General features: G+C 43.8%; 1 protein-coding gene across 1 annotated transcript in view; it reads right to left on the bottom strand.

Annotated features, from left to right (window-relative positions):
* The window catches only part of SLC35F3 (solute carrier family 35 member F3), a 410,193-nt gene extending 388,542 nt beyond the window's left edge, over positions 1-21,651 (bottom strand). Inside the window, exons 1-2 of the mRNA XM_052640362.1 lie at positions 21,599-21,651; positions 20,975-21,204 (exon numbers count right to left, since the gene is read on the bottom strand). Coding sequence (XP_052496322.1) covers positions 20,975-21,204; positions 21,599-21,651 — 283 coding nt within the window. The remainder of the gene's footprint in view (positions 1-20,974; positions 21,205-21,598) is intronic.
* Positions 21,652-23,807: the final 2,156 nt, after the last annotated feature.

Raw genomic sequence — 23,807 nt, forward strand, 5'->3', positions numbered from 1 at the left:
ATAAAGAGATTTTTAGTTGTTATAACATATAGGGCAAACTACTTGATACATTTTTACATGTCTGCATCCTTTTACATACATATACCCTGGCCCCCAGATTCCCACATAGAGTATTTCCACCACATCATGAAGAAGGGCTCCCTAACGTCTTTTCCAGTCCTTAAACCCCAAGTGTAACCACTTCCCTGACCTTTATCACCACAGATTAGTTTTGTCAGCTTTTGAACTTCATATAGATGGAATCATATAGTATGTTGTAATAATCCTCTTTTGCAAAGCTCATCAACCTCACAGGGTCTTGGAGAACCACTTAAAAGTACAAGGGTTCTGTGAATGGATTGTTCAACAGTCCTTGATCCAGACTTCTGGCATCCACAGCTGGCCAGGTGGGAAGTTAAAGCACCTCTTTGCAGTGAGGGAAAAAAAAAAAAATCAAGAGACCAACCACAGCTCACTTGAATGCAAAAAATCAAAGGAAACTCCTGCTGCCCTTGAAGACTAGGAACAGCTGGGTCCTTCCTTATCTGACACTTGATAAACTGCTTCCGGGGAGGAGGATCAGCCAGGGGAAAAATAAAGCACTTTCTGCCTGGGGAGCACGAGTTTCCTTATCAATTTCTCTTAAAGGGGCAACTCCCCAAAGATGGTCCTCTCAACAACCACTCCAACTTTCTCCATTTCTATTTTTCTCTTTCACCTCCAAGAAGAACTCTGCAGAGCTGCTCATCACAAAAGCTGCAAGGAATTTATTCAAAGCCCTATAACAGTCTTACAGAAACAACACAGTGAAAGCCATGTTAAGTCTCTTGGTCACCCTTTTAGCTGCCTAAAAGGTGTTACCCAGGACCAGGTAGGTACTCCTGTGGTTCAATAGGAAATCCTCATTTTCTCTAAGAGGTGCATTAGAACCGTTATTTCTCTTATTTTCCAAGCTGTGAAAGGCAAACACTCTCCCATGGTTGAGTGTTCAGCATAATTAATCAAAGAATATTCAGTCAATATATCTTTGGTTGATGTACCAAAAGAAATGAGAAAAAGTAGTGGAATGAAAAGGAACTCTTTCATCCATGTGTTTCCCTTTCCAGTGACTCAGTAGCAGGGCGTCAGCTCATACAAACAGATGAAATGATTCAGATGGGGCTGATTTGCTAGATAGGACCCAGATTTGTCTAGCCTCCTAATTTTCTATTTTTTTAAAACAACCTCTCATTTTTAGAATAGATGACCTCCTCTGATACTGTGGATAAATCTAAGACTCATTAAAATTCTAGGCTGGTGGGGGTTCAGGAGGTAATCTTGCCAAATCCCTTCTTTCTTTTTAAATGTATTATTATTTTTCAAATTTTTGGCCACACCACGCAGCATGGGGGATCTTATTCCCAGACCTGGGATCAACCCATGTACCGTGCATTGGAAGTGCAGATTCTTAACCATTGGACCACCAGGGAAGTCCCACCAAATCCATTCTTTGAACATAAAAACTAAAGAATGGCCAGGCTGGGTGAGGGACCAGGACAATGAGACCCAGTTGGTAAATGGCAGAACCAAGCCCAGCCTTCAGGTCTCCCTTAATGCCCGATTCATTTCTGTACCCTTGTGGTAGCCTGCATCTGTGCCTGCTTGACCATTCAGTCATGTCTGACTGTTTGTGATCCTATAGACTGTAGCCTGTCAGGTGCCTCTGTCCACTGGCTTTTTCAGGCAAGTATACTCTGGTGATTACCATTTCCTTCTCCAGAGCATCTTCCCAACTCCGGGACTGAACCTGCATCTCCAGTGTATCTTGTTTGGCAGGCAGATTCTTCACCCCTGAACCACCTGGGAAGCCCTGTGTTATCACATTATTCTTCTTTCCCCTCTATACAGGAAGCTGAAGGCAAGATGTTGGCAGGACTGGTTCTCATCAAAAAGCTCAACTAGGGAAGGATTTACTTTTCTGCTTGTATGGCTGTTGGGCAGCCTTCAGCTCCCTATGATTATAGAGCTAACAGCTTCAGTTTTTTGGTGGCGAGAGGCCACCCTCAAGTATTAAAGGCTACCCACAGTTCTTTGTCACACAGGCCTCCAAAACATGGCCCACGGTTTCATCAAGGCTGGAGAGAAAAGATCTAAAGGGAGTTTGCTGGCAAGGTGGAATCTCACGTAACACAACATGACCATGGAAAGGATATCCCACCACCTGCCATATTCTATTGGCTAAAACCAAGTCACAGGTCCCACCCACACTCAAAAAGAGGGAATTACTCAAGGGCTAGACTTCTGAGGCAGACATCACTGGGGATCACCTTCAGGTTTGTCCACCATGACACCACAACCTGACATTCCCCTCTTGGATGTATATCCAGTGGAAATGAGTGTCAATATTCATCTGAGACAACTACAAAGATGGTCACAGAGCATTGCAAGGTACTTGTCACCTCTCCTCCCTCAGCTGAGCACCTTCACACATGCTTCTTCTCATAAAAACTGTTCGAAATTCAAACCCCACTCTTGCCTCCCATTCAGTACTCTTCCTCTGACCTTGTGCAGACTTGATTCTGAAACCAATCAATCCTTTCCACTCTCAGCTCAAGGAAACTTGCTCTTAATAGACTGCAGCATTTCTGCTTTCTCCGTTTCACTGGGGATTCCAAAAGAGTCTCTCTTTCTGTTATTCATAACAAGATCTTCCCTTTTATCAAAAGGTGAAAGTGAAAGTTGCTCAGTCATCTCCAACTCTTTGCAAACCCAAGGGTGATACAGTCCATGGAATTCTCCAGGCCAGAATACTGGAGTGGGTAGCCTTTCCCTTCTCCAGGGGATCTTCCCAACCCAGGTTTCAAACCCAGGTCTCCCACATTGCAGGCAGATTATTTACCAGCTGAGCCACAAGGGAAGACCAAGAATACTGGAGTGGATAGCCTATCCCTTCTCCAGTAGATCTTCCTGACCCAGGAATTGAACCAGGGTCTCCTGCATTGAAGGCGGATTCTTAACCAACTGAGCTAGCTGGGAAGACCTTTTTCACAAGACGATCCCCATAATTTAAAATAATGTCTCCAATTAAATGCATTCATTTAGAGGCATAAGTAGTATTATACCTGAGTAAATAAAATTGAGCAGGAGCCTGTAGAGCTCCTCAGCACAAAAGCTTTTCTGTATCCCCCATTTCTAGATTGGGCTTCCCAGGTGGTACTAGTGCTAAAGAACCCACCTGCCAATGCAGGAGGCATAAGAGATGTGTGTTTGATCCCTGGGTCGGGAAGATCCCCTGGAGGAGTCTATGGCAACTTACTCCAGTATTCTTGCCTGGAAAATCCCTGTGGACAGAGGAGCCTGGGGGAGTACAGTCCATAGGGTCACACAGAGTCTGACATGACTGAAGCAACTTAGCACACATATATGCACGTTTCCAGAAAGAATGAAGAGATGGAGCCAAAGCAAAAACAACACCCAGCTGTAGATGTGACTGGTGATGGAGGTAAAGTCCGATGCTGTAAAGAACAATACTGCATAGGAACCTGGAACGTTAGGTTCATGAATCAAGGCAAACTGGAAGTGGTCGGCAGGAGACGGCAAGAGTGAACGTCGACATTCTAGGAATCAGTGAACTAAAATGGACTGCGATGGGTGAATTTAATTCAGATGACCATTATATCCACTACTGAGGGCAAGAATCCCTTAGAAGAAAAGCAGTGGCCCTCATAGGTAACAAAAGAGTGCAAAATGCAGTAATTGAGTGCAATCTCAAATTGCACAGAATTGAACAGGATAATCTCTGTTCATTTCCAGCTACTGCTGCTGCTAAGTCACTTTAGTCATGTCCGACTCTGTGCAACCCCATAGATGGCAGCCCACCAGGCTCCCCCATCCCTGGGATTCTCCAGGCAAGAACACTGGAATGGGTTGCCATTTCCTTCTTCAATGCATGAAAGTGAAAAGTGAAAGTGAAGTCACTCAGTCGTGTCTGACTCTTAGTGACCCCATGGACTGCAGTCGTTTCCAGGCAAACCATTCAATATCACAGTAATCCAAGCCTACGCCCCAATCAGTAATGCTGAAGTTGAACGATTCTATGATGACCTAAAAGACCTTCCAGAACTAACACCCCAAACAGATGTCCTTTCATCACAGGGGACTGGAATGCAAAAGTAGGAAGTCAAGAGATACCTGGAGTAAAGCAAATTTGGCCATGGAGCCCAAAATGAAGCTGGGAAAAGGCTAACAGAGTTTTGCCACGAGAACACACTAGTCATAGCAAACACTCTCTTCCAACAACATAAGAGAAGACTCTGCACAGGGACATCACCAGATGGTCAATATTGAAATCAGGTTAATTATATTCTTTGCAGCTAAAGATGGAGAAGCTCAATAAGGTCAGGAAAAACAAGACCAGGAGCTGACTGTGGCTCAGATCATGAACTCCTTATTGCCAAATTCAGACTTAAATTGAAGAAAGTAGGGAAAACCACTAAACCATTGAGGTATGACCTAAATCAAATCCCTTGGGATTATACAGTGGAAGTCACAAATAGATTCAAGGGATTAGATCTGATAAGAGTGACTGAAGAACTATGGACAGAGGTTCATGACATTGTACAGGAGGCAGTGAGCAAGACCATCCCCAAGGAAAAGAAATGCAAAAAGGCAAAATGGTTGTCTGAGGAGGCCTTACAGATAGCTGAGAAAGAAGAGACATTAAAGGCAAAGGAGAAAGGAAAGATATACCCATCTGAATGCAGAATTCCAAAGAATAGCAAGGAGAGATACGAAAGCCTTCCTCAGTGATCAATGCAAAGTAATAGAGGAAAACAATAGAACGGGAAAGACTAGAGATTTCTTCAAGAAAATTAGAGCTACCAAGGGAACATTTCATGTAAAGATGGGCACAAAAAAGGACAGAAATGGTATAGACCTAACAGAAGCAGAAGATATTAAGAACAGGCGGCAAGAAGAACTGTACCAAAGAGACCTTCATGACCCAGATAATCACAATGGTGTGATCACTCACCTAGAGCCAGACATCCTGAAGCGCGAAGTCAAATGGGGCTTAGGAAGCATCACAAAGCTAGTGGAGATGATGGAATTCCGGTTGAGCTATTTCAAATCCTCAAAGATGATGCTGTGAAAGTGCTGCACTCAATATGCCAGCAAATTTGGAAACCTCAGCAGTGGCCACAGGACCGAAAAAGGTCAGTTTTCATTCTAATCCCTAAGAAAGGCAATGCCAAAGAATGCTCAAACTACTGCAGAATTGCACTCATCTCACACACTAGTAAAGTAATGAAATTCTCCAAGCCAGGCTTCAATAGTACATGAACTGTGAACTTCCAGATGTTCAAGCTGGTTTTAGAAAAGGCAGAGGAACCAGAGCTCAAATTGTCAACATCTGTTGGATCACTGAAAAAGCAGGAGAGTTCCAGAAGAACATCTACTTTTGCTTTATATGCCAAAGCCTTTGACTGTGTGGATCACAACAAACTGTGGAAAACTCTTCAAAAGATGGGAATACCAGACTACCTTACTTGCCTCCTGAGAAACCTGTATGCAGGTCAAGAAGCAACAGTTAGAACCAGACATGAAACAATGGACTGGCTCCAAATTAGGAAAGGAGTACATCAAGGCTGTATATTGTCACCCTGCTTATTTAACTTCTACACAGAGTACACCATGCGAAATGTTAGGCTGGATAAAGTACAAGCTGGAATCAAGATTTCTGGGAGAAATATCAATAACCTCAGATATGCAGATGACACCACCCTGATGGCAGAAAGCAATGAGGAACTAAAGAGTCTCTTGATGAAAGTGAAAGAGAAGAGTGAAAAAGCTAGGTTAAAACTCAACATGCAAAAAAAAGATCAGGACATCCAGTCTCATCACTTCATGGCAAATAGATGGGGAAACAATGGAAACAGTGAGAAACTTTATTTTTCTTGGGCTCCAAAATCACTGCAGATGGTGACTGCAGCCATGAAATTAAAAAACATTCGCTCCTTGGAAGAAAAGTTATGACCAACCTAGACAGCATATTAAAAAGCAGAGACATTACTTTGCCAACAAAGGTCCATCTAGTCAAAGCTATGTTTTTTCCTGTATTCATGTATAGATGTGAGAGTTGGACTAGAAAGAAAGCTGAGCACCAATGAATTGATGCTTCTGAACTATGGTATTGGAGAAGACTCGTGAGAGTCCCTTGGACTGCAAGAACAAACCTGTCAATCCTAAAGGAAATCAGTCGTGAGTATTCATTGGACTGAAGCTCCAATACTTTAGTGATCTGATGCAAAGAACTGACTCACTGGAAGACCCTGATGCTGGGAAAGATTGAAGGCAGGAGGAAAAGGGGATGACAGAGGATGAGATGGTTGGAAAGCATCACCAACTCAATGGACATGAGTTTAAGCAAGCTCCAGGAGTTGGTGATGGACAGGGAAGCCTGGCGAGCTATAGTCCATGGAGTTGCAGAGTCAGACGTGACTGAGCAACTGAACTGAACTGATGCGCATTTCTAGAATAGGCTTCATTCAGCCTCCTAGACCTTCCCTGAGTTCCAAGGCGCAGGTTCAACGGTTGCTACTCAGGGAAAAGAAGGGATGCCCATACAAGGGAGGAACAGTTGAGAAACAACATTGCAGCCCCGGGGCAGAGTATGGGTTCCCTCTCAAGGGATACACATAACCATACCTTTGAGCTGTTTTGCAGATACTGACACCCCAAAGATGTGGGAGAAGTTAACCATACACTGCCTACAAGCACAGAGACCCCAGACCCATTGGAACCAGAAGGTTGATGCTGACTCCCACTTATCTCACCACCAACCAATCAGAAAAATGACCACAAGCTGATTATGCTCTTTGAGCCATTTCTATAAAACTCTCACTAGCCCCTCCAGGTCAGACACACAGTTTTGAGGGCACTAACTGACTGTGGACCCCCTTGCCTTGCAAAACAATAAAGTTATTGTTTTCTACTTTACCCAAACTATATCCAAGATTTAATTTGGTGTCGGGGTACAGAAGCTGGATTCAGCTTCAGTCCCTAGGAATTGATTTGAGTGATGGCACTTGCTGACCATTAGGAAGCATCAGTTTCAAAGATGTACAGCCTTCTCTCCATGATGAGATTTGCATGTGCTCAGCTCCAAGAGAAGGTGGAATTCAAAGGAGGCAAGCAAGATAGGAAGGGAGGAGTGAATAAGATACTGTCCTTCGACAACCCAGCCTCATCCTAGACTTTAACTCACACCTCTGAGACTTAGATTCATCCGCACGTGGAAAAGTGACCCCAGGATCACCTCACACTGGTCACAATGGCCATCATCAAAAAGTCTACAAATAACAAATGCTGGGGAGAATGTGGAGGAAAAGGAACCCTGCTATACTGTTAGTAAGAATGAAAATTGGTGCAGCCATTATGGAGAATTGTATGGAGGTTCCTTCAAAAACTGAAAACAGAATTACCATATGGCTCAGCAAGGGCAGCCCTGGTGGCTCACATGCTAAACTATCCACCTGCAATGCAGGAGAGCAGGGTTCGATCCCTGGGTAGGGATGATCCCCTGGAGAAGGGAATGGCTACCCACTCCAGCATTCTTGTCTGGAGAATTTCATGGACAAAGGAGCCTCACAGGCTACAGTTCACAGAGTTGCAAAGAGTCAGCATGACTGAACGACTAACACTTTCACTTTCATGACCCAGCAATCCCACTCCTGGGCATATATCTGGAGAAAGCCATAATTCAAAAAGACACAGGCACCCCAGTGTTCATGGCAGCACTACTTACAAGCCTTGGAAACAACTCAGATGTCCATCTGAGATGAAAGGATAAAGATGTGGTATGTACACACAGTGGAATATTACTCACCCCGAAAAAAGAATGAAATCATGTCATTTGCAGCAACGTGGATGAATCTAGAGATTATCACACTGAGTAAAGGAAGCCAGACAAAGACAAATACTGTATATCACTCATATGTGGAATCTAAAAAAATATGATGCAGATGAACTTACAGAACAGAGACAGAGCCACAGATATAGAGCAGTGGGGCGGGACACGGGAATAGAAAGGGGGCTTAGGATTGACATAAACATCCCACTATGCATAAAAAAGGTAGCCAGCAAGGATCTACTGTATAGCACAGGGAACTAGGTAAAGTATGTTTACAATGTTTTGTAATTGCCTATCAGGGAAAAGAATCTGAGGGGAAAAATATATATGTATATATATACACACATATATATGTAAGACTGAATGACTTGGCTGTTCACCTGAAACTATCACAACAGTGTAAATTGACTATGAAGTGAAGTGAAGTGAATTTGCTCAGTTGTGTCTAACTCTTTGCGACCCCAGGGACTGTAGCCCACCAGGCTTCTCCCTCCATGGGATTCTCCAGGCAAGAGTACTGGAGTGGGTTGCCATTTCCTTCTCCAGGGGATCTTCCTGACTCAGGGATCGAACCCAGGTCTCCTGCATTCCAGGCAGACGCTTTAACCTCTGAGCCACCAGGGAAGCCCATACTTCAATAATATACACATATATATATTCAAAATAACAGTCACATTAATCAGATGTTTTTATTTTTGTTAACTTATAAAAGTAGAGCTGCCACCTGGAAATATCCCATCTAGAAGAACTGGACAGTGTTATGAGATTCTTAGGCTGAACAGCCAAGAGAAGAGCTTTAAAGGAGTATTTCTGTGGATGTTGAGGATTTTCTCTTACAGGAACTAGAGAAACAGCATAGTAAGCACAGACAGCCAGGCAGCCAAGAACACGTAGAGCTGAAAGTAAATCTCAACTCCCCTGAATTCCAGTCTGTCCGCTGCTATTTCTGATAGGGCTCAAATTAGAGGAAGAAAAACATCTCAGATCTCAGGCAAGCTTTGTTCAAAACTGGAAAGAAACTGAATGCCCGCAACAAAAAACATTAGGGAAGACATGTGCAGGTTTAGTCGCTTAATCTCATCTACTCAGTCAAAACTCCTCGCTGCTGCATGAGTACACACACAAAAAAGAAAAATATGTTTCATGGCTGGGCTACAACAAATGAACAAATCAGAACTCTCACTACAGCAGCAGACAACTAGTTTCCAAAGGAAGAGAAAAAGAGCTTTCCTGAGGTTCAGACCCGATCCAAAATATATGATCCAAAATACCCCAATATATTTAGTTATGGAAGCACCAAAAAGAAACATGGAGCCCACTTGTGGGACAGCCCTAAACAAGAAAAGCATGTAACTTCATGGACTAGGATATGTCTGTCTGGTTTCTCAATTCAATCGTTTTCTAGGAAATAGGTAATACGCCATATATTTAGTACAGCTTATCTAAGAAGTAAATATATTTACTGCCCATTAGAAGCAGTGAACTATTTGATGTCTGAATAAACGAAAGAGTGAGTAAGTGAGTGACTGGATGAAAAAAATGAATGAATGGATTAATGATTAAATGAATATGTATTCACAGTAAGTTCCACTGTTTGATCTGTTACCAAATCACTGACCAACGAGCCTTCCCATGAGTGGTATTTGAAATTCCCTGCAGTGATTTTCTGAAGTTCCTGCCTGGCCCACGGGCTGCTCAAGAGGGAGCATGGTGGCAGTGGGGTCTGGTTTGAAAGAGTTCTTTTCTCCACCTTCCCAGCCACCACACCGAAAACCTTCCATGTATTCTGAGAGAAACACAAGGTTTCAGATAGAACAAACACAATGATATAGGCACCAGTACCCATTTTTTTAGAATACATTTGTGTTTCTAGAATAAATTTGAATTACAAAACCTTCATGGAACTGAAAACACACCTGTGGCATGAAATCAGATACACCTACCGAGATGCTTATGTTGAATATTTAATAAAACAAAATATTGACTTAAAAGAAAAGAGTTTGGATAAACCCTTGAAATCTGCTGTTCTGGGTTATGGCATTTAAACAGTCTTCAAACGATTTCATTCTTTCTTTTCAAAGAACTTTATAGAGGACAGAAGTTAAAGTCCTTCCTCTGAATTATTTGCCAACATAATGCACTTGTCACTAAAGAGTGTTTCTTAAACTCCCACACATGCATGGGATGAGAAGAATACAGCACAAAACCCAAACGTTTCATACCTACAATCATAATTATATTCCTTTTTTTAAGAACAGGGCATCTTAATATATGTTCACTGAAAATGAGCAAACTCTATAAAAAGAAAACTAAGAAAGCAAAGTCATCATTCTGAAAGAAGTCATCATTTCTTCTGACCCTACTGAAAAAAACTCTGAGGATATATGCAAGCTTTTCTAACACTACCTAGGTATAAAGTAGATGATAAAGAAGGATAAAAATAATCCTAAGAGATTCTTATCTAGCCAAGTACTATGGATGATACATAACAGAATGACAAGGAGCAAACGTGAATATCACAGAAAACATGTGTCAAAACCAGAAAATGGTTCTGAGAAGTTACACTGAAAATTTCTCTGCCTCAGGAGTCCATTAACAGCCTCAAGCCTTCTCAGCTGCAAACCACCCGACAGGAGCAATTTATTTCCTACCCTCTCAAATATTGTCATAAATTAAGGCAACCTGCAGCTGCACGAGAGAAAAATGTGCCACCATCATTAACCAAAAAAACTGGCCAGATTCCTGGGGCTTCCTTGGTGGTCCAGCGGTTAAGAATTCAATACAGGGGACATGGGTTTGATTCCTGCCTGGGAACAAAGATCCCACAAACCACGGATCCTGTATGATGTGACAAAGATCCTGTGTGCTGCAACTAAGACCTAACAGAGCCAAATAAATAAATATTTTAAAAAATTGACCAGATTCCTAACTGTCCAATCCCTTTAAAGGCTTTGCAATAAGATAAGAAAACAAAACTGGTATCACTCTACTGATCAACGCACAGTCACCAATGAACTGAACCAAAAGACATCGTGTGTGTGTGTGTGTGTGTATTTTTAAAAAGGTCTACTTCAATCCTGACACAGGGTAAGGAAATACTCAATGCAGCTGGGCTTGCTAGGTGTTCACCTCTTTCTGAAGCTCTCCAGTGACGGAGCCTTTGTCATCTCAGCACTCAGGAAGTGATTTCTTATTTCCAATGAAAAATTATTTGATATGTACATCCTTGTTGTGTCCTACATGGGCCTGAGCAGAAATGGCTTAAGAATCTTAAGCCAGGAGTCCACAGTTGCACGGGACAAAACTTAGCTTCTGCTCACTTCACAGGAAGGTGTCTCCTGGTGCTTGGAGGAGGAGCTGTAACAAGATCTTGACCGTACAGGGGAATAGTACTCAGCATGGGGTGCAGGAAAATATCAAGGCTCTCTCTGGGTTGCTTACGCACCTGCCTTATTCTTCCCTCTATGTGGACCAGCTTTCTCTGTCTCTCTATCCACACAAAAGCGAGAATGGCTCTCTCTCGGCTTCTCCTCCACTGAAAAGACCATGCCAACTAGATCACAATTTCCTGGTTTTAATCTCAAATTCCAGGAGGGAGAAACTGATACAGTGACCTTGGGTCAAGGGTCCACTCCAATCTGATCCACGGTGTCCAGGAGGAAGATGATGCTAAGGGCCTACCCTGAAGATACAGTGCAGGGCAGTCACAGGGGTCAGGCTGAGCTGGGAAGATATTCCCAAAAGTGTCCACTTCAACTGTTCTCATAAACACATGCCATTTTCCTGATTCACCTCTCTCTCCCCCAATATTTACATCTTGCCTCTAGAACATGTTTTAAATTCCAGCGACCCATTTTCTCTTCTTCCTTTTCATTTCTTCCAAATCGTTTCTAAAGTGAAGTTATCAGAAAGAGGCAAAACACTCTGGCATGAGCCTGGGAGTGGGACTGCATGTCAGTGTACTTAGGTGACCAAGCAGTGGGCGTCCCAAATCTTGACAGAGGAACACAATTAGAAGAGTTCTGTGCAGGATAATCCTGGAAGACCCCACAGAAATGGAGATGGAACTACTTCTGTGTGCGTCTAAATGGCCTTTCGCTAGTACATTTAATGAATGTTTATCGACTGAGGTGCCAGAGATACTCTCTGATCTGGGAATAGAATCATCACAGTTCTATGTTCCACGAGCCACACTGAGGACTGGAGACCAGTGATGAGCCTTGCCCTTGCACAGCTTTCCATCTGTACATTTCAGACACACGATTAAGCTAGCCATGATAACATGTAAGGGAAGTGACAGCCTCACGGGAGTCCCAGCAAGGATACCTCACCACATCCCACACGGTCAAGGCAGCTCCCTGGAAGAAGTGACGCTTAGCCTGGGCCCTGGATGAGTGAGGGGGCATCTGTGCATCTGTGGCCCTTCTGGTGACACACAGCAGATGACCAGAGAACAGGGTCAGTTTCTGCTCACAGTCCAGCTTCATCTTGTACATTTCTGTGATGCTGTGTCCCAGCCGAGCTGGGTGACCTCCCAATAACAGCTCATGTGCACTGCTGTGCATACACCATCCCTTTGCCCGAAATGCAGCTCTTCCCTCCACCTACTTCCTGCGGTTTCTTACTCCTCCAGCTTCTGATCGGAAACTTACCGCTCCAACGCCAACCTTTATCACACCCTATTATTTCACTTGCCCCTTTCTCCAGTCTGTGAGATTTTAAGGCAAGAATTCTGTCTCCCATAACTTATATTCTGGAACTTTCAGATGTTAGAAAAGTTTGCAAGGGATTTACCTGGTGATCCAGTGGTAAAGACTCTGCTGGCCAGTGCAGGCGACACGGGCTTAATCCCTGGTTCAGGAAGATTCCACATGCCGTGGGACAGGTGAGTCCATGCTCTAGAGCCCGTGAGCTGCAACTACTGAGCCCACGCCCCTGCAGCCTGTGCTCCACAAGAAGAGAAGCCGTCACAGTAGGAAGCCTGTGCACCCCAACTAGAGAGCAGCTCCTGCTTGCCGCAACTAGAAAAAGCCCCCGCACAGCAATGGAGACCCAGTGCAGCCAAAAACAAAATAAAATTTTAAAAGTTTTCAAAATGAATAAATGGAAATAAAGGCACATTTCTGGATGCCAGGCAAAGGGCTTGATGCTAGATATACATTATTTCATTTAATTCTCAAAACCATCCTGGAAAACAGTTATATTCGCCCCCATTTTGTAGATAAGAAAACAGAGGCTGGAAGAGATGAATAACTTGTCAGCATTGACACTGCTGAGATAAGAGGGCAGCTCCTGGGGCGGATTTCATTCCCTCCATTTCTCCCAACAACACAGAAAATACTGTGGTTGTCCCCTCCTTCCTGAGGGGCTACAATTCAATCAGCATACTTATCAACTCACTGAAACACTTAACAGAGTTCAACAGCTCATACACACGTGGATTCTTTTTTAACACAACTCACCTGATTTTTTCCAGCCACTTAAGGAAAGGGGAAACACTCGCCGCTGGAGTGATTTCTTTTAGACTAGGCACTTTGTCGGAGAAGGCGATGGCACCCCACTCCAGTACTCTTGCCTGGAAAATCCCATGGATGGAGGAGCCTGGTGGGCTGCAGTCCATGGGGTCGCTAGGAGTCGGACACGACTGAGCGACTTCACTTTCATGCATTGGAGAAGGAAATGGCAACCCACTCCAGTGTTCTTGCCTGGAGAATGCCAGGGACAGGGGAGCCTGGAGGGCTGCCATCTATGGGGTTGCACAGAGTCGGACATGACTGAAGCGACTACGCAGCAGCAGCAGCAGCAGGCCCTTTGTAGAGACTCAGGATAGACTTACGAAGAACAGTGAGAAATCTCCTTGCCCAAGCCTCTCCTATGGCCAGGAAGAGTAGGTTTTCCTGGAGTGAGAATTTGGACGATTAGCAAATGGTTTATAACCAACGACCGATGATCTAAGTGTCCTGGAGACAAACACGTTCTCTTAAAAAAGAATCGTTCTGCATTTTAATCCTGCCTAATCTCAGAAAAATACTTACTAAATTGTTAGCATGTATTCATATTCAGGAATAAAATGGACTCTCTGAGACGTTAGAAAATGTTATGCTTTATTCCTTCCCTCCAACTTTTTTTCCTTTAAAATCTTTTCCATCTATAATGCCATTTGCAGGAACATAGGCGGACCTAGAGATTGTCATACTAAGTGAAGTGAGTCAGGAAGAAAAAGACAAATACCATATGATCTCACTTATATGTGGAATCGAAATAGGACAGAAATGAACTTATCTACAAAACTGAATCAGATTCACAGACACAGAGAACAGACTTCATGGTTGTGGCAGAAGGGATGGTTTAGCAGTTTAGGATTAGAAGATGCAAACTGTTATAAATAAAATGAATAAGCAAGGTCCTGCTATATAGCACAGGGAACTCAATTCAATATCCTGTAATGAACCATAAGGGAAAAGAATATGAAGAAGAATACATAAAAAGTCTTTTCAATCTACAATTTCATATGCCAAGCTCCACTGTAAAATAACCTTTTACAACCAAATTATACATCTCTTCCAAGTGGGTCGTTTTTGAATTGCTGACCTGACCTTTACTATTTTGGGAGGATCAAACAGAAGTTGCTCACTATGAATTCAATTATACTATGAGCCACTGTTCCAGTTATCACTGGAAACAACATCAGCAACCTTTACTCATGCACCGGTCTGAAAGGGCAGAGTGAGTAGACAGACTGTCCGTCTCCAAAAAACTCTCCCTCTCAACTTACAGAAACCCTTCCTAACATTTGAAAACTAAAGGACCCTGAAAACAAGGGAAAACATGCTTTTCTCTTGTCACTAGGGGAGTTATTCAATGCCCCGCATTTTCTACCTTGAGCTACAAAACCTCCCCCCAGAAAAACTGGGTTTTGCTCAGTATTCCACATGCTCTGAGTCTTGATTCAAGCAGTCAATGGCAGGCCAGGATGGACCAGAGACGTGGTGTTCATTTGGGACTAGCCTACACTCTACTCTACAAATGACTTAAAGCTACACTCATCAGCATTTTTTTAAAAATCAATGGACAAAGAAGATGTGGCACAGACAGACAGATCTACAATGGGATATTATTCAGCCATAGAAAGGGACAAAACTGTGCCATTTGCAGAGATGTGGATGGACCCAGAATCTGTCATACAGAGTGAAGTAAGTCAGGAAGACAAAAACAAATATCATTATTAACAGATATCTGTGGAATCTAGCAAAATGGTACAGATGAATCTATTTGCAGGGCAGGAAAAGAGAGGCAGACATAAAAATGGACTTTGAACTGGAAGACCGCAATGTGCACGGCCATGTGTAAAATGGAGAGCGAGTGGGAAGCTCCTGTGTAACAGAGGGAGCTCAGCTCTGTGCTCTGGGATGACCTGGAGGGATGGGATGAGGGGATGAGGTGGGAGGAATCTCCAAGAGGGAGGGGATGTATGTATACACATAGCTGATTCACTTCATTGTACAGCAGAAACCAACATAACATTGTAAAGTAACTATGTCCCAATTTTTTTAATTATTTGTATTAATATTCACATATACCAGCACCACGCACACTACACGGAGTGTTGAGTGTGCTCAGGAGACAAGTGTACTTCATTTTCAGCAATAAACATGACCTCTCCACAAGCTATTCCTAGAAAATTTGTTTACTTGAAAATGCTGTGAGCTCACTATTGGAAAACATCCTTTAGGGAAACCTTTTGCTAAGTAACACATCCCTGCTAAAATGTAAATAATGTGTCTATTTTCTAGATGTAAGTATTTGTGGATTTCTATTTCTTGACAAGGACATTTCTCGGCTGTGAACATCTCCCAACTCTGATCTGTGTTGCTGGCATGGAGTAAATGCTCTCAAAAACTTTGCTAAATGAGTGATTTCCCTGGTGGTCCAGTGGCTAAGACTCCATTCTCCCAACGCCTGGGTTTGATCCTGGTTGGGGAACTAGACCCCACAGGCTCAACTAAAGATCCCACATACAGCAACAAAGATCAAAAATTCCAAGTGCTGCAACTAAGACCTAGCACAGCCAAATTAAATGAATAAGTAAAACTTTGCTAAAGGAATAAGTGAAAATAAAGGAACATATATAGATGCTCTTTTATCCTGCATAAGAACCTCCATCTGAGATCTCCAAGCTCCACTACTTCAGTCATTCTATAGCCAAATGTGGCCAGTCCCCCACAGCATCCAGGGCCTGGGGCCTCACTGTCCATCTTTAGGATGGCTCATTCCTGGACTCTGGTTCTCCCTCTGCCCTCCACAGTCATCTCCTCCCCAACTGGTGTCTATCCCAGAGAATTATGAAGGCAGAAGAGAGTCCAGCTGGCCATTCCTCTTCTGCTGTGGCCCTGGTGGGAGCGGAAAGGAAGTCACTAGAAAAGCTGTCCTATATTCCTATATAGAAAAATGGTATAGATGATCTTATTTGCACAACAGAAACAGAGAACAAAGGTATGGACACAAAGGCAGTAAAGGGAGGGATCAGATGAACTGGGAAATTGGCCTTGACATATACACACTATTGATACTATGTATAAAATAGATAGCTAATGAGTACCCATTATATAGCACAGGGGACTCTACTCAGTGCTCTGTGGCGACCTAAATGGGAAGGAACTCCCCCAAAGAGGGGATATATATACACATATAGCTGATTCACTTCACTGTAGAGTAGAAACTAATATAACACTGTAAAGCAACTATACTCTAACAACAATTTTAAACAGTGAAAATCTATCCAAACTGTTCCGAATTCTCGAGCACTTTCTACAGGGTATCAATTTACATGAGTGGGTACAGAATCACGTTAGCTGCAGAAGCAACCAGTTCTTTGCAAAAGGTGGTTTATTTTAGCCTGGCCCCTCCTGGAAACACAAGACGCAGTCTAGGAAGAAGGAAGAGAAGGCCAAGAATTGAGAAGGCAGGCCCGCTACTGCTCCAGGTAAGACAGTTCACTTGCAGCAGAAATTTGGAGTGAGGCTAAATGAGGACTCTTCACCTCTCCATGAAACATCTGGCATTGTTTGGAAACACTTTCGGTTGTCACAGCTGGGGGGAAGGGTGTACCTATTGTCACAGGCCAGGGATGCTGCTAAACACCCTTCTATGCACAAGACGTTCCCCGCCCCCCCATAATAAAGGATTATTCAGTTACCAAGTGTCAGTAGCACTGAAGATGAGAATCCCTGGGTTAAATGAAAGCGTGCCATCAAGAATTCTGGCCCATTGTGGCAAGGGCCATATTTCAAGTAAAAGTCAGAATTTCCATAAAAACAAAAGAAGAATTCTGGTCCACATGTATCCATATGACTGATCCATGTGGATGTACAGCAGAAACCAACACAACATTGTTATTATCCTTCAGTTAAAAATAAATAAATTAAGAAAAAAAAAAGAATTCTGGTCTATTGTGGTTGCCAAGATGGATGCAGGTGAGGGAGGGACGGATTGGGAATTTGGGATTAGCAGATACAAACTGTTATATATAGGATGGCTAGACAACAAGGTCCTACTATATAGCACAGGGAATCATATTCAATATCCTGTAATAAACCATAATGGAAAAGAGAATGAAAAGGGATGTCTGTATAACTGAATCACTTTGTGGTACACAAGAAACTAATACATTTTAAATCAACTATACCTCAATTAAAAAAAAATCATGAGGGTTTGCCATAGGCATGCAAGATTATTTTAACTCTATAAAATCAGTCACTGCAACTGCTATAATAGAATAAACTAAAGCCACTTAAAAAAAAGGATTCTAGTCTAGTCTATGGTTCAGAAAGCCAAAGATGGCACTCACCATGGAAGAATAAGGAAAGGGCAAAGCAAATTCCAAGCTAACATAAGTGAGCATAAAGAACTAAACAATACAAAGCATTATGATGTACATTCAAAGGTTTTCTCACTCAGAGGTCAATGTTTCAGGTCATATCCATTCCCTTGTTCAACAAGCATTAACTGAGCAACTACTTTGGACCACATGCCTTCTGGGCTCTGGATACACTTACAACTGGGAAGCCAAGGACTTTCTAAGAATGAAAGTGAAAAGTGTTAGTTACTCAGTCGTGTCCAATTATTTGCAACCTCATGGACTGTACTCCACCAGGTTCCTCTGTCCATGGAATTCTCCAGGCAAGAATACTGCAGTGGGTAGCCATTCCCTTCTCCAGGGGATCTTTCCAATGCAGAGATTAAACCTGAGTCTCCTGCTTGGCAGGCAGACTCTTTACTGTCTGAGCCACCAGGGAAGGCACCCTTAAGAATACTGTCCAGCAGTATTTTTGTTCAGAGACAGAGAATGTGGAATCGGAGGACTGTGGCTACTGAAAAGAGGAATCCCACCCTTCCACCAGCTTACAGCTTAATTCTCAGATGAATGTTACATACAAACCATCCCTCTCAGACCCAGGGGCCTTTAGGATTTTTTAAAAAAACAATTCTTCACAGAAAGTCCCTTGTCTACAGGGAAATTTGTTCATCTCATTGATTGGGCTCAGAGTCTTGAGCAAAGATTATTCCTGCACTGTTCCCAATTACCTCATTTATCTTCACGGCCCCAAACAAGGGCTTCCCTGATAGCTCAGTTGGTAAAGAACCCACCTGCGATGTGGGAGATCCTGGTGCGATCCCTGGGAAGGGAAGATGCCCTGGGGAAGGGAAAGTCCACCCACTCCAGTAGAATTCCATAGCCTGGAGAATTTCGTAGACTGGATAGTGCATGGGGTAGCAAAGAGTTAGACACGACTGATGAACAAAGTCTAAAAATTAAGAGGACAACAATGAATACTTGGTCAATCAATAATATCTGCTGCTATAAAGGCAGCTTACTTACACTCTCCACTAACCCAGATACCCTCACTGTCAACTCCCTCAGTGGGGACACAGAGAAGCCACTTTGAAGATGAATCAAAGGTGACATCATAATATCAAGGATAAGGCTTGGAACATTCCCTAACTTGCTCTTGATGCCCTGAGAAGAGTATTTTGTAATCATCATCGCTTCCAGTTTGTTGAGTGTAATTATTAACCAACAAAATAACTCACTGACACCAACAGACAGATAAACCTTTATTTTCTTTTTTTTCCTACTTGGGTAGAAATGGAAAACAGCCAAAGGACTGCCCTAAAACATACTTGGCTACATTAATAAAACATGAGCTTCTCTAAATTTAAACTCAAAATCCAATTAATTCATCAAAATGTCAGTTGTCACCTCAAGCATTTTAGTAAAACGGAGCTCTCTTGGAATAAAGAAGAATCTTCACAGGAATAGAGGGTGCAGTAAAGTGATTTTCTGATCACAATGATCACTGTAGCCTTATCCCCTGATATTTACTCTTTCAATGAAGCCTCAGAGAAGGTATTTAAGAATACCACTGGTGGTACAAGAGACTCATTTTCCATATGGTCTTTTCCCTGCCTTAATTATTAACTGTATTTGTACCAAACACAATCAATCACTGCTGTAAGCTCCCCACCGACACCCAGAGTCATGAACCTTGGTGAAAATTTCTACAAAGCACACGGGACCAGTCACAAATAGAATTACAATGATAAATCTTACGACTTCAGGGCCTAAATAGACAATGCTAGGAAGGCTATAATTTGTACAATTGTCTTTATTTAGACAATTCTAATTTCTTATTAAGAGAGCTGAAAACAGCAATAAGAAAGAGACATTGTCTAATAGAAATTTAGAAAGCAGAAATAGAAACTGAGAGTCCTACCCTTATCTATAAGAGAAATCGCTTCCAATGGGTTTTCATTCTCTTATCCTATACCCAGTGTTTCTCAGCTGAAAAGGAAACTTGGTCCTTCCTTCTGTGATCCAAAGCCCATTTATCAGCTACAGTTCTAGCATTAGCAGCAGGAGATTGGAGGAGACGCAGATGCCCTTTTAAAGATTGACACGGAGTTAAATGCAATCACTCTCGTCCTTTAAAAACAAGTAAGGGAATGAAATAAAACATTATAAAATCATGTGCTTCCTCCTGCACATAACTTAAAAGTTACCAGCTAACCCCCAGCATACCACTGACCTTTGGCTTGGAACCAAGGGCTTTAGGGAAAAACTAAAGGTAGACATGTTTTTAGAACTCAATATGATTAATTTACAAAAGCCTGATTTTTTTTTCCTGAAGACTGATAAAATATGGTCCAATTTAAAGTACTGAAGGATAAAACCACATCTCAGAATCATTAAGCCATCAGTCTTGATTACAAATGGAATGAAGCAATACTAATTTCTTGGACTGACTGAGGTGGTAAATGGCTCTCTTTCTGCTTGTGGACAACAGTGATGGAATCACCAAATTATGACTTACAGTTATAGGTTCCAGAGTTCATTGTAGCCAACTTCTCTCTTCCAAATGAGAGAGAAATCCCCACCAAATTAGTCCTGATCACACAGGTTATGTCTGTATAAACTGATCACAGCATTGCCAAAGCCATCAGCTGAAGCCACTGGCATAGAAAAGTTTCAGCTGCTCCACCTGGCACCAGCCATTCATCTCTCAAGGACCAAATGCCAATCGCTAGAATGATCCATAGGCAACCTCCAAACTGAGGACAAAGGGAATGAAAGAAATCTAAAACGAAGACCCCAATAATTCCTGCAATATCAGGCCTAAGGGATCCAGGGAAGAGTTAAAATCCAGGCGTGCCGAGTCTGCGGTTACTCACTAAGCCAGCTGAGACCCAACCTGGGGCAGCTAACACTTTCGGATCCACAGAGAAGCCACACAGGACAAGAATCCACTGAGTTTCCAATCTCCTGTGACACCTCAAGTGCAAGGGGATAAAGACAGAGAGATGTCTGTGGGAAGGAGAGAGGGTGTTAAGAAAACGGATCAGAAATTCTTAAAGGTCCGAGAGAACCGTCTCCAGGCCTCTTCCTAAAACTTGCAAACCTGGATCTGTGTGTGCGGGCAGGACAGCAGGGAGGGGCTGGACTCTGCCTGGGCGCGCTCCCGGAGACTGCTGAGCCAACTGCAAGGCAGATGCGCCAGCGGACCAGGAAAATGGGGCCGGGCGGGAGGCGGTGGGGGGCGGGTGTCTTACTTTTGTAGCTCGTCGCCCAAGGCTGGTAGCCGTAGTAGCCGGTGATGCGCAGAATCCGCTCCTCGATGGACGTGAGCCCCACGGGCCCGCTGGTGAGGTCCTCCACCGAGCGCGACCATTTCAGATCCTCCTTAATCGCCTCGTCCACCACCAAGTATTTGAGCTGCCGGAGCTGGGGGCTGATGTCTGACAGTCTCCGGGGGCTGACGTCCGGTGACCTCCTCATGCCACTGAGGCCGCGGGCAGATTGGTAGTGGGGGGGGGGGGGGGTGGACAGAAGGGGCGGGGGAGAATGTGGGTGAGATCCCAGCGCGAGCTGGGCGCAGCCCGGGGCCCTCTACGGGCAGGTGCGGCCCTTCCCCGCTCCACCGCCCCCTCCTTACACCCCCCGCCCCCGCCAGCTCCCTCGGCAGCCTGGGCGTCGGGTCCCGTCTCCGGAGCCCGGCACTGGGCGCTTCGGGGCAGAGCAGGTAGGGGCGAGTGGCGAGGGAGAGGATGCCCTAAACTTCCCAAACAGCCTCGCCGCGCGCGCCGCCCCCTCCCCAGCTTCAGACTGCTCGTGTCCCGGCTGCCGAAAGCCACCCCGCCGCCCGCTCGCACACCCGCACCCGGGGCGCTACTCACATGGCGATGCCTTTGCCCCTGGGTGCGCTGCCAGGAAACTCTCGGATCCCCATAGGCAATGTCAGAGTAGGGCCGGGAGCTCCCAGACTTGAGGCTGAGGGGCCGCGGGCCCGAGCTGCCCGCGGCCGCGGCCCCTGGGAAGGTGGGCGCGAGGCCCGGGGAGGGTCCCCACGCCGCCCGGGAGCACTGTCCGCGAAAGCCTCGGCGGTGTGCGGCGCGATGCGGGCGCGGCGGCTCAGCCCGGCTCCAGCCGGTCCGCGGGGCTCGCTGCAGCCCGCTGGCCGCAGGGCAGTGCCAGCGAGGCGCCCCTTGGCTGTAGCCGCCGCCACCGCCCCGGGCACACGGCAGGCGCCGGAGCCCCCGATCCCAGAGAGCGCCGGCGGCGGTATGCGCTCTCGAGGCACCTGGGCGGACCGGAGGTGCTGGCCCCCAAACGCGGGAACCAGGCGGGGGCGCTGCTGCCCCCTTCCCGCCGCCCACGTGTGCGCGGGGCTCCGGAGCCCGCACCAGCCGCCCGCGCTCCGCCCCGCAACCTTGGGGCTAGGGGCGCGCTCCTCCTCCCCTCTCTTAGGACCTATCACATCATTCTGTTCCTGATTGAGTAGTTCAGTTCAGTTTCAATCTCTCTCTTTCCTCCTTCTAAAATAATGAGCAAAAACTACTTGGAAAGACAGAAACCTGGTTCCAAACCCACCAAAATCATGCTCAGAATGCCAAATGCATAAATGGCATTTCATAGTCAAAGCTGAGACTTGATTTATTGTGCTGTGGGCATCCTTCGGTCACCCCCTGACCCTCAGAGAGCTTACATTCTCGTGCTGACCCTGTTACTAAATCAGTTCTCTCTTCTTAGATTTCTACTTTATTTAGCTTCTAATATTTTTTCTTCTGTCTGCAAATCATTCTTTCTGGAACACCTAATCAGTTTTCATAATGTTATTTTTCTGTTGTAAAAAAAATACATATAGGTTCATTCTGAAGAATTTAGAAAATACAGAAATAGGTAGAGAAAAAAATACCCAATTTTCAGCCCAAAAGGACTACTTTGAATTAAGTAGTCCACAAATTTTTCCACTCTTTTTTTTTTTATCAATGCAAAATACCTTTTTCACAAAATCAGGATGGAACTGTACACACTGCTTTTGGTACTTTTTTATATTAAAATTATATTGTGTCTCAGCAAATTAGAAATAGAGAGGACTTCCTCACATTATAAAAGACATCTTCAAAAACCTACAGTTAGCATCATACCAAATGGAAAGAAACTACAAACTTCCTTAGGTTAGGAGCATGGCAAGGATGTCTCAGCACTCCTCTTTAATATTCTACTGCAAGTCCTGGCTAATGCTATTAGATAAGAAAAGGAAATTTAAAAGTTTGTCTATTGGGAAGAAAGAAATAAAACTACTCTTTGTTCACAGATAACATGATCATCAAAAGTTTATCTATTGGGAAGAAGGAAATAAAACTACTCTTTGTTCACAGATGACATGATCACCTAGGTAGAAAACCTCAAAAAATCAACCAAAACTTGACCTGAAACAGATATGAATTATAGCAAGATTGCAGGATTCAAAGTGAATGTACAGAAGTCAATCAACTTCCATATACAGGCAATAAACCATTGTAATTTGAAATTGAAAATGTAGTACCACCTACATTGGCACACAAAAATGAAGTACTCAGGTATAAATTGGACATAATAGGTATTGAGATTTATATGAGGAAAACTGCAAAACTCTGAGGAAAGAAATCAGAGATGAACTAAATAAATGGAGAGAGAGTTCAGGTTCATTTGTAGAAAGATTCAGTATATTTAGGATGTAGTTCTCTCCAACTTAACATATAGACTCAATGTAATCCCAATCAAATCCTCAGCAAGTTATTTTGTGGCTATCAACTAAGTGCTTCAAAAGTTCATATGAAGAGGCAAAAGACCCAGAATAGACAAGAACAAAGTTGGAAGATTAACACTACAGTGCTTCAAGACTTACTATAAAGCTGCAGTAAGCAATACAGTATGGTACTGAGGAAAGAATAAACAAACAGATAACTGGAATGGAATAGAGAGCCCAGAAACAGTCACACAATTATGGTCAACTGATCTGTGACAAATGAGCAAAGTCAATTCAATGGCAAAAGGATAAAAGTGAAAGTGAAAATCGCCGAGTAGTGTCTGACTCTTTGTGACCCCATGGACTGTAGTCCA

Source organism: Budorcas taxicolor, chromosome 5 (genome assembly GCF_023091745.1).
Source record: "Budorcas taxicolor isolate Tak-1 chromosome 5, Takin1.1, whole genome shotgun sequence".
Classification (NCBI taxonomy): Eukaryota; Metazoa; Chordata; class Mammalia; order Artiodactyla; family Bovidae; genus Budorcas; species Budorcas taxicolor.